Source organism: Macrobrachium nipponense, chromosome 35 (assembly GCF_015104395.2).
Source record: "Macrobrachium nipponense isolate FS-2020 chromosome 35, ASM1510439v2, whole genome shotgun sequence".
NCBI classification, from domain to species: domain Eukaryota; kingdom Metazoa; phylum Arthropoda; class Malacostraca; order Decapoda; family Palaemonidae; genus Macrobrachium; species Macrobrachium nipponense.
In genome coordinates this window covers 35,019,329-35,031,243 of record NC_061096.1, presented here as the reverse complement: position 1 = coordinate 35,031,243, position 11,915 = coordinate 35,019,329, and the positions used below count along the sequence as shown (strand labels likewise).

General features: G+C 37.1%; 2 protein-coding genes across 6 annotated transcripts in view; both read right to left on the bottom strand.

Moving 5' to 3' along the window:
• Positions 1-356: 356 nt before the first annotated feature.
• LOC135208600 (carbonyl reductase [NADPH] 1-like) lies at positions 357-7,924 on the bottom strand. Of its 4 annotated transcripts, XM_064240962.1 has the most exons (8): positions 7,671-7,924; positions 5,237-5,272; positions 4,480-4,714; positions 4,199-4,327; positions 3,781-3,912; positions 3,389-3,642; positions 1,438-1,621; positions 357-775 (listed from the first exon to the last, which is right to left on the bottom strand). In XM_064240962.1, exons 4-8 carry the CDS (start codon positions 4,289-4,291, stop codon positions 632-634), a joined length of 807 nt encoding a protein of 268 aa, XP_064097032.1. In that variant the 5' UTR covers positions 4,292-4,327; positions 4,480-4,714; positions 5,237-5,272; positions 7,671-7,924; the 3' UTR covers positions 357-631. The 4 variants fall into 4 exon arrangements, with proteins under 4 accessions (XP_064097032.1, XP_064097029.1, XP_064097030.1 ...); XM_064240959.1 differs by lacking the exon at positions 4,480-4,714 and having other exon boundaries at positions 7,671-7,923; XM_064240960.1 differs by lacking the exons at positions 4,480-4,714; positions 7,671-7,924 and adding an exon at positions 7,559-7,659.
• Positions 7,925-10,170: 2,246 nt separating this feature from the next.
• The window catches only part of LOC135208597 (facilitated trehalose transporter Tret1-like), an 8,516-nt gene continuing 6,771 nt past the window's right edge, over positions 10,171-11,915 (bottom strand). For both annotated transcript variants that reach the window (XM_064240954.1, XM_064240953.1), the window contains exon 4: positions 10,171-11,377. In XM_064240954.1, the coding sequence (XP_064097024.1) occupies positions 10,328-11,377 (1,050 nt within the window). In that variant the 3' untranslated portion in view covers positions 10,171-10,327. The remainder of the gene's footprint in view (positions 11,378-11,915) is intronic.

Genomic DNA, 11,915 nt, shown 5'->3' with positions numbered 1-11,915 from the left:
TCTGTTGAGATAACTTAGTCCACATCGTGTACTAAACGTGCTTGCTTGGCTAAGCAGAGGTTATGGAGTAGTTTAGCTGCCATTCCAGAATATCTGATTTCATAATATCACTGGCACAATACTTTCCTTGTACAATTTTATGCATTTGAGGGAATACATATGCTCTTGCACTAAGTGGTGTAATTAAAGCAGTACAGATAAGGAAAAGGTAAAAGCAATTTAAAGAATTACACCTTTATATTCTTGTACCTGAATACCACGTATAACAACTTCAACTCTTCATGATGCAATGTGTTTACAGTTGATCTGTTGTGAACTTTGTTAAATGCTAAAGAAAGGGTATTTAAATGCAGTAATGAAGTCATATTTTACTCTTCATGTAATCTACTCAGAAAACTTGCATAAATGTCTGTAATAAGTCTTAAATGTCCACTAAAATACTTTGGTACAAAAAATGAATTAAAATACATTTAGTTATTCCATTAAGTAAACAGAGGTATGAACTGTACGTACTACTGAATATACGATTTCTTTTAATATATCACAGTACTACGGAGAATCTTTAGTAAAATATACTCATTGGATGAGACTTTATTTTCCTTACTTTTTGATTCTAAGATGATGCCAAAGATCAGACAACAGAAGGTGTTGGGCCATTTACCCAGTCTACTACTTGCTTGTCACACCATACGTAAGCACCACGAAGATCAGTGTCAGGAGGCAACAAGGCTAGGTAAGAAGGACTAACTGCACCTTGCTCAATTGTCAGTGGACCCTGAGAGGAAAAAAAGTTTCATCATGTATTTTGTAAAAAGACTTGGTTCCCAGTAATGTAAAACCATTTTCTTCAGCAAATGGGACAGAAAAATTTACTTAAGGCTTCAGTTACATAGTACTTCACTAATGACAAATTAATATCTGCATTTGGTTGCAGTATCCAGCTATGTACACATTAACTTTTTTAGCTTTTGGGTACTTTAGTGGTAAAATTAATCTTGAAATTTTAACCATTAGCCTATCTTGTATCAAAAAAATTTTTTTTTTTTTACAAATATAGAAGCAAAATAAAACTAATGAAAGCATTTTTCCATGATGTTACTGAAATGACAATGTTCATCAGTAAAAATATGAAGATTCTCTACATGTATATGTCTTTATGCTAATGTAAATAAATGTTGTTATGCAGGCTTTAAAGTATGTATTAACTAACTCTTATATTTATCAACCTTGAGCCACTGAAATTAAAAATCTTTATCACACCATTAAGCAATATATATTTCACAAGCAATACAGTTTAATGAACATGCTTGTGTAATTATCTTGTTATATATTGTTTGCTTTACTTCAAATGCAGCATGAATGAAATAAAAGATTTACCACAAAACTTTAGAATCTGATCAGCTGACAGTAGATATAACATCCATTTATACTACTAACCTTGTGAGATGTCATATCAGTATCAACATATCCTGGATGACAGCTATTAACTACAATATCCTTCCGGGGGTCTGCATCAAAAGCCCTTTGCTGTACTCGTGTAAGTGCTGACACAGCTACTTTACTCACAACATAGGTGCTATTAGGCCATCCTTTAGCATTCCAATCTCCAGCCTTTGCAGCTCTATTGAAAAAAAAAAAAAAAAAAAAAAATATATGATTCTGTGATCACTTCAAAAATTCATGACACCAATACAAAATCTAACAAAATTCTTTAATTATTTTAGGAATGGATTTTCAAACATAAAAAATAAAGAAAAAGAATGTGTGTCAAGCGCTCAAAATAATAAAATAAATATGGTCTAATATTTCCATTAAAGTGAATCAATGCAATATAATAATTTCTGTTTTTTACTACAGGCAAACCACCAAATTTCTGGCACCCTTGTTTCCAAAGCCTTGCCTAGGGTCACATATAACTAATTCAACAGCTTGGATTTGTTGAATAAAGAAAGAGGAGGCTACAGATAGGACAGTGGGGATAGATTCCATTACCATAGTCCACCCAACACAAAAATTCAGGTAGTTACTATATTAATATAACAATGCTAAATCATGTCAAATTTGCACCAGAGTTATCAAAAGAATAAAATGGTGGCTAGGATTTTGAAATACTTTAGAACATTTCAGCATGCCTCCTCATGACAGTCATCATAATCTAGATGAACTAATCAGTACAATTTTTTTTTATTGCACCCCACCCCTTCAATTAAGGTTTTATAGTAACAATAGAGGGAAATCTACTCTTCAGCAAGTTAATGAGGTGCATCTGACATGATTGAATGCAAGATGTGAGTAGCAATCCAAAAACACTAAATTTTATCATTTGAAGATTTTCATATCTGAATAATTTGGCTGCCCTGTACTGTATTACTGTACAATGGGATTTGTTACTAATGCATTTTATTTATAGGTAGTACACTGTAATCCTAGATTATAAACACTAACAGCACTACTACAGTTCCATTCTGACAAAAGGAATATCAAACACAACAGCCACATAGGTGTCTTTTGTCAAAGCAGGGCGCTGGTAACAGCAACAACCACAGAAGCACCTTTGGCTGAAGGCAAACCTTCAGCTGGCCAGAGCATCTCCAGCAATTCCTGGGACTAACAAGATCCTTGAAAACAGGTCCAGCACTGCATGTAGGTAGTTGAAGAGTTTACATGGAACACTAGTGAGTGAAAGCCATCAAGAACTGATAGAAGATACTGCTCATTCACAGGCCTTGATAAAACTCCTCCAGAAACAGCTGTCTCAACTGAAGAAGCCAGTCACAACAAAGACCAACAAGAGGTATAGGTGACAAAAAAGAAGTGTTACACTTCAATGTTACCTATTGAGTTGTCTCAATCCTGTTCTGCTTATAACTATACTTATGTCTCTCTGAAGGTGGTTAAACAACAAAATGCTGGCAAGGGAGACATCCAGAAAAAATTTTTGTCCATGTGTAGAGGACAGAAATTATGATCAACAGCTACAGGCAACATAAAGAAACTAAACACAGATTCTTACCCATATCTATGCTGTTCTATCAAACTTTCCATTACAAAACGTGTAACAATAATTAATATCATACAAATATAAAAGTGTATGCCTCGAGCAACTCCAACATTCAAGGTCAGAAGTACCAAAGCAGTAATGGAGATAAGCTGACAATAATGGCCAAGGACAGAGTAATGGAATGAAGAGGAGTGGATGGGTACTTTCTCTCTGCTCACACACCTACCTATACTTCAAATTATTTTGTTAATAAGCTGCCCTGACCAGGCAATCTTGCACCTGACAATCTCTATAAAAAAAATGAGAAATTGTATTCATATAAGAACAATATGTAAGTATAAGGAAACATTCATATCTGAGAGTTATTCAATAATATCGTGCACTTACTCAACAAACTGATTCACTAGAGAAACAATCTCGTCTTCTGTAAGTGTTGGGGATGCAAATTTCTCCCTTAAGGCTGATGCTGCAGGTTCACTACCATTAATCCTCAGCAAATGCCCGCAGGAACTTGAAACAGTGACAACTCTAGCTCCAGGACGAAGAAGTGGAAATAATTCCCGGCAGGCATTCAATGTTCCAATGACATTAACACGTATGGTGTTTTCAGCTTGCTCCCCAAATGGTTCAGTTGCAGCATTCTATAGTGAGAATATACATTTCTAATATTTAGCAAATAATAACATCAAATACTTAATAACAGATTTAGACAAATATAGTGCCTGTATATATAGAAATCTTCAGAAAATAAGAAGAAATACCATATGGCACATACGTACCTTATATGCAATAGCAGCATTATTAACAAGAACATCAAAACCTCCATATTTTGTCTTGATATATTCTGCAAATTTCTTGATACTTCCAATATTATCAATGTCCAGCTGATGGTATTGAGCTTGAAGTCCCAACTGAAATAAAAAAATGAGGAAATAAGTACATAGGTGTATTCATCTATTTTTGTTTCATCACAACCTTATTAATTAATGAGTAATCCATTTCATATACGTACTCTATGCAATTCCACACAAGTCTCTTTTGTGGAAGAAAAAGGAGGGCTGGCAGGTGCCAGTAGCTCAGCATATGCACATATGAATTACAAAGTCCCCAGTGGACAGATGTCTGGAAGGATTTCCACTGGTGGCAAGAATTTTTTTTTATTTACAGTAGTCAGCTCAAAACTGCTCATTCCCTTACCTCACTCAAATTCTTGACGGCAGCTAATCCTCGAGTTTCATCCCTGGAGGTCAGGTAGACAATGCCATCAAATTTTGAACACAATTCCTTCATGATGCCAAAACCAATTCCTTTATTGGCACCAGTAACCTAGTAAGAAAAACGTATAACTGGTATGGTAGCTGCACTGTATTAATATAAGAAATGATTCACAGATCTACATGATAGTATTTCAAAAGTCTATTTCCATATACAGTAGTACATCTCTCATATAAAATGATTTTCTGAAATTTAGTCGGTACCTAAAAATGATTAGGCATTTAAGAGACTTTCCTTGACTGACAATACTATTCATCCAAAGATGGCAACTGAATGAATAATCAAATGAGATCTGGTAAAAGTAGAGGGGATCACGTTGCAATGGTTGAGAGCATCATGCAACAACTCGCTTAACCTGTTGTTTGTTGAGAGATTCAACATCCCAGTCTTCCAATTCATTGACATTTAGCTTAGCTGACTTAAGTCTGGGTCTGTTATCTGCAGGGTTAAATCAAATGCCACAATTACTTGTCTTATAAGTGGTACAAACTCACTCCACCTGACCTAGTAAAAGTTTATCGTTGAGATCTGGTTAGTCTACAAAAATCCTACCCCAACTATCCTTTTGGGATAACCATGCAAGAAAGATCTCTGAGTTGATGCAGAACCTCAGGGTGTGTGGCTGCTTGAAAAGCTTCCCCCAAGTCAAGACACTCCAATGTTGTCAACCAACATTACATAAGTATACATGGGGGCTGATTAAGTACACTCACAGGTTACTCAAATTCTTATGGAGATACTTTTTAATTATAAATAAAAAGGGCTGGCCTTAACAGGAAACTTTTCCTCTAAATACCACATCTGAACCCAAGTGCTTTATAAAAGAAACTGACTGAGGTTCAGCAATATATGAATTGTACAATGAAAATTTCTGGGTATATTAACCAAATCTGAAAACCAGCTTCCAGTGATTATTCAAAACCGGTTTGTAAAAATCTGAACAATGAAGAATATACTTACAACAGCAATACGTTTACCAGCCATGTTGACTATCACCTGAAACATAAGAAAAGGTTGTGAATATGCACACAAATTGATTCATATTATATAAAACTATTAAATACTGTACCTTACAAATAACCTGCATTGGAGCTCTGGGTAAATGACATTTATGGCAGGTTCAGGCAGAGATCAGGTTTTAAGTATCAATTCAAAATATAAGTAAAAGTGGTAGGACTGTAGGAATTCAGTGAATCATTCCTTACAGAATGTTACATTATTGCATGAAATTTGGCATTGTCATATCTGATAATTTCAAATTTGCCTACAAAGTTGCATATCTTTTTAGATAGCATTTTCCTAGCTGTAAGACCCTGAAGAATTGTATTTGGATATACCATCAGTGAAAGATGGTTTGGTCACTGAAGCTTAGTAACAAGTTAGTTATCCACAGGGAGGTAAGTGTGGGGTGACTGTAACGTCCAGTCACCTGACTGTTGACTGTTTCCTTTGGTAAACAAGTACAAATGCATAATGCCAGGTTCGTCCAATATGAAAAATGCAAATTACTTTTGTTTTCTAAGGTGTGACATTTGTCATGTGACACAAGACTAACACTGTTCTATGCCACAGTTTGTTGTATCATTTTCAACTAGATTCAAAGGAAGGTTCAGGGGTCTGTCTTTCCTATTTAGAAAATAAGACATCAAGGTCAGTAAGTAGCAATATCACCATCCATAGACACCCAACCCTTTATAGAGAAAAGTCCCAAAGTCATCAGTTGCTGCATGAGTTTGACCAATCAGGGCAGAAGTGACTGTAAACATACTTCAGTGATCACCATCATGGAAGACAGACAAAAAGCGCACATACTCAATCTCTAAACAACTCCCCAGCAGATCTGAGCCTTTGGGTGACTAAGATGACAGCAAGGCAAGAGCTCTTGCTAGGCGTTAGAAGACAAGAAAGAAGGGGTACATGAAGTGTGTGCCTTTCTTCAGCCCTTCCAAGATCCTCTCTCAACATACTGCAGTATTGTCCTCTATTGCTGGATGATATCAGACTTTAGACAGTCCAGGAAGCTCTGATAAAGACTAGCCTACAGCTTCACAGAATAGGTATAGCATGAAATCTCATTCTGATAGTAATGTTTCTCTAGCATGCAAATGCAAAGTCTTGCTGTGAGGACAAGTAAGTAGCTACTACACAGCATAGTAAATTTTACATCAAATGCAGCAAACTCATAAACTTTATGCAAATCTCATCTGGGATACTTCAATTAGTATTAGGCTATTATTTAAAATACTGCTGGCCAATTCTTTGAGTAAAATATTCAGTTGCCAGAAACTTCATAATGAAAGGGGGCAAGACAAAACAAGCTGAGGGTGCAACCCACTAACATGCAACTAGATACCAGTCTGAAAATAATAGACTGTGCATGTGAACAGGAAATGCCAGCTAAATAGTCAAATACGCTATGTTGATAGCATTTTGTAGGCTAGGCTAGGCTTAACAGTAGGTAGTATTAGCTAGGTACTAGGTACTGCAACTCAAGATATAGGCTAGGTAGTACTAGGCTACATACCACATACTTAAGTGAAGCTTCTGACAAGGTAGCATGGTTTGGGTTTGGATAGGTACATGACAACCTACTAGTAGCATTAATAGTATTAATTCAGTATAGTATACTTAGAAGTCAAGCTAGTTGGGTCATTCTGTATTCAGCCCATAGCCTAGGTAGTCTTCAGCTATACCTACGTATGCTAATTACCTAGCCTATTGACTTCTTGCATATCCTAAAATGTAAAAGGTTTACAATTCTGTACCAAATAAACAATGCCATTACTTTACTGGGGCTAATTTAACATTCGAGTAACAAGACGCTAACAGGTGTTTGGAGTAGGTAGCCCTACTGCACCGGAAAGGGCAGCATGGCAACCTGGAGTTTGACAAATGGATGAAAAATCAATACCTAGTATAGGCGTACCTAAATAGGCTAGCTACCCAAATGGCCAGTATTAAAACTAACTCGTACCCCTACGAGAGGTAGTAGGTTCAGCACAGAGACCCCGTCCCCCTTTTCGGAACTAGAATTGCGTAGGAAAAGGTCAGATCTAAGCTATAGCTACCTGATGCAGGGCAACTAATCCAAACTATGAAACTGAAAAGCTAGAATTAGTAGGTAGGCCTAGTCAGAGGCTCCCCTTGTAAAGAATCCTGGACAAAATAGGCTTAACTTACCTAGGTAAAACTACTACCATACCTAGGCTAAGCCAGCAAGCTGTCAAAAATATCGAAGACCACAAATACACTTTAATTTTTACCCTGGACGTCAATACCTACTCTCTCTTTCCTTACAGCTGAGGACCTAATCACCGGACTCCTAACCTTTCAAAATAGTCTCCAATTGATTGGCTATAATGTACATACAAGATTATAGCCATCGTAGACTCACCGTTCGTCAGCAAGTATGATGAATATAAGCCTAGTGAAAGTACGTAACCGTTACCCGGCAGCTTGGAGAAGGCACGTTGCTATTATCAATTCATTCCACAGGTATTGTGATGGCGGTTGATAAAATTGACCATGAAATATTCAGTGCTTGTTCTAGTTATGTCATGGGCTTTTTGATCATTTGATGGCAAGACTGCTAATTATGAAAATCATAGGGATACTGCCTTTACATGGTGGGCGTGTTGAGACTGCTTGCACTAAACAATGTGGCACATTGCATGAAAATCATTGGGATATTGATTGCATTTACATGGGCGGGTTGAGACTGCTTGCACATAACAATGTGGCACATTGCTTGAAATTGTTTATTAAATTATCAATAGTATAGACTAATGACTAAAATAGACTACTCATATAATTTAAGGCAATAATGTTGAAAAGCTTACGCCCTTTATTTATTAAATTTGTAGCCTGCCGGAGAATTACACTGATCCTTGGATCCATATTCTCTGTCGTCATTCTCAAGTCAAAGAATATTGGTATCAAATAAACCAGTAAGCTATTGATAATCATATATGATATGTTACACGGAAATCGACACACAGAGAAGTGTTTATGCCGGTCATGCGTGACCTTGGTTGCATAATACGTTCACTAAATGACTTCGTGTTACAGCTAGGAGCCTAGTATTTCTGGGACTTTTTAATTGCTTAAAATACATAAATTCTCTATATGAGGTATATCATTTCCATAAAGTGGCATGTAAAAAACTATAAAGTAAGCTTAAAAGCGACGATTTGTCGAGTGCTGGGGCCTGTCAAATTTTGAACTATGCCGCCAATAATGGTAGTACCAACTTGGGCTCATAATTATGATGTCAACGGCAAAGTCGTTTCTATCGCAAACTGGCATCATTCTCTCCCCAAATCCAGCATTTTTATGCATTTCACCAAACAATGTTATTAATGAAATTAATATCGTATTTATATTTATTTTTAACATTTTGTTCCAGGGGTAGTTGCTCAAGTCAGTACATAGAGCACAGTAGCTTAAATGTCATAATCTGACCATGTTTTTAAAACCGTCCCTAGATCATAATAATACATTCCATTATGTAGAGTTAATTATACCAACAGTATGTTGACTTAATTTGTATTTTTGTCAATGATAGAAAGGAATTTGGAAACTTTTCTACACAATTCCTCCCGTAACCAAGATGAATATGAGCAATTTCGGTTTTCCCGCTGGTGGCTATACACTGTTTTTTTCCAGCTGTCCATCCGCCTGTGGTGTTTTCGCATGGTAACACTGCGTCCCGGCTTTAAATAGTTACGCTATGTGTAAGTTTTAGGTAAATAAAAGGATATCTGTGTGTACATTTGCAACTAAAAAGTGTTCTAATCAAATTTGACTGTGTATGGCGAATTACACCGTTAATATTCGAAATAGGATATTATTTAAAGCCCGGGACGCAGTGTTACCATGTGTAAACACCACAGGCGGATGGACAGCTGACAAAACACAATATACTCGGAAGGCAAGATTCCAAATGATATACGAAAAAATACGCCCTTATGACGGTATATTTAGACCAATAATTAAATTATGTATGTGGTGACCAGATATATCACACACTATTTTTTATACTTTCTGCGCTGATAAATTTCCCAAACCTTCTGTTGTTAAGGAGTAATTCAAACAAATGATAATTAAAATCTGATCAACAACAGAAAATAATATTGAAAATATTAATTGAGGCCTTTTGTTGTGGCACCTTTAGAGATAATGTCAAGTCTCTCGATAAAAGACAGAGACTTTTTTTTATTCAATTAGATTTGCCTTTATCTCAGATCTTGTCTCAAGAGACGCCGCGGTTATTTTTAGAAGCCTTGATGTCTATACTACCAGTGGTAAGTTGAACCACTCCTCACCCCACGTCCCAAAGTGGGAATATAGCTAATTCCTGTCCCCAGAACGGCAATCATGATTATCTGGTGAGTAAATGAACTTTATTAAAATTAGTAATAATAAAAAGCATGTCACTCACTAAGCATAATAATTCTGCACATGGCCATATCCACAGAATGTCTTAGGATGACACTATAGCTACCTTAGCTGTTATGTCATATTGAATATCTAACTAAAACCTGTCTGCCTCAGTTCGGGCCTCCCATCTAGTGCACTATGATAGTCCTTTAGCTATTCACTCTAGGATAGAATGTGGAGACTTTTGCAGTCTGCTTAATGCAAAATAAAAAAGCCTTCTATGCATTATTCAGCACGATATTTTTTTCTTTTTAGAAAATAGACATTTCTGGACTTCAGTGGTCAAAATGGAATCCAATGAGAATGTATAAGGAAGGGTCTGATGAACATCCGTAAAAATACAGGTTACATGTGGCACGTTATTTCTGACTGGGTAAGGGTGGTTCTTGATTTTCTCCGTTAACTAAAGTGTATGTTAATATTCTTAATATCCTTGGATGGATAAATTTGGATATAATAACACTAATTTCATCATCAGGACATTGTGAGATATATGTCATTTATTAATCACAAACATTTACCATAACAAGTACAAATCGATTACAAAAATAAAAAAATATATAGTACAAGTAAAATCGATTATATGCTAGATAATCAGTCATATACAAAAACTTATACATAAACGCGCGCATTTCTTTTTTTAGTAACATTTTCCCAATAGTCTTCTATATCCTGAAGAGACTTCCCTTTGGTCTCTGGGAGGAAGAAGATTGCCAGAAGAATATATCCTACGCAGCCGCCACTGAACATCCAAAAGACACCATGAAGTCCAATCATATTTCTGATATCTGGATAGGATTTCGAGATGATAAAGGCGGCAGTGGCGTAACTGGTGGAGAAGATCCCTGTCCCTATGGACCTAACAGGTCCAGGAAGCACCTCGACCGATGCTGTCCAAGTGCAGGGTCCGACCCCACCTGCATAACCTACCATGTGCACGACTAGAGCAGTCAGTGGAAGCCACGTGAGATGGGAAATATCCCAACCTTGACTTTGTAGATAGAAGAACGCCCCGATGGTCGCAGTGGCTAGCCCGGTTAGCGTATTTCCGACGACAAAAATCAACCTGCGACGAAAGTTGTGCAGCATGAAAGAACCGATGACATTGCAGGCCAGCCTTGCCACACCAACAATGACAGAACTCCATTTAGGGTCCAGCCCAACGCCAGCCTCTTGGAAAATATGCACTACGTATATCGATAAGACTGCGAATCCAGTAATTTCTTTCATTATCATAAGGGAACTAGATAACACAACTGCTAAAGCATTTGACTTCTTCGACAACATCTGGAGGGATTCTGAGCATTTGGGTGTTTTATCAACATCTCGTCGAGCTGTTTTCAGATCGGATGACGCTTCCTCTTCGGTGCAACGCATGACGCTCAAGATTTCCGATGCTTGTTCCTCTTTGCCTATTCTGGCAAGCCAAAGGGGTGATTCATGCGACAAGAAAACGCCTATGAATCCAGGTACTAGGGTCACTAGAGGCAGGACTATGGCTGAGGTTCTCCAGGAGAGGAAACATCCTGCGAGATAGCAGAGTACGAAACCACCCGTGGCAAAGGCCTCTGTAATGCTAGTCAGTGTCCCTCTCAGATACTGATCGCTGATCTCGTAGGTGTAGACAGACACGAAAGGGATGAGAAAAGCCACTGCGGATCCCTGAAAGTAGACAGATTTCGGATTAGTGCTTAGCAGGTCAAAGTTCACATACCTGGCCATGAAACAAATAAATGACTACAAGTTAATAATTATGCAATTCAGTAAAGAAGTCTATCATTATTAAAGACAGTACCTACAAATGCTTCCATTAAGTTTTATCTTTCATTTGAAAAAGTTAGCCAGCCACTCTGCTTCTATGAACATCCAAATCGATTCCTGCTCTTAAACACTTATGATAACCTTTCTTTGATTGTCTGCGGCCATAACCACCAGGGATGGCTAGAGGACCATCTGATTGAGGGGGAGGGGGTTTGGTGTAAAGACAATTTTGACCAACTTAGTAATTTTGACAAAGTTGAACTAGCCTACACAACTAAGTCTTACAGTAAAAAAAAAAAAAACTGCAAAGGAAGATTTACTTCTATTATTTATCATTGCAGCCTTTTCGAGTAGTATGGTGGACAATGGGAAGAAATTTACCTCTTGAAGGGAGTATCTCTTCGGTAAAAGCATAAAAGATGATAAAACCTAAGGAAAG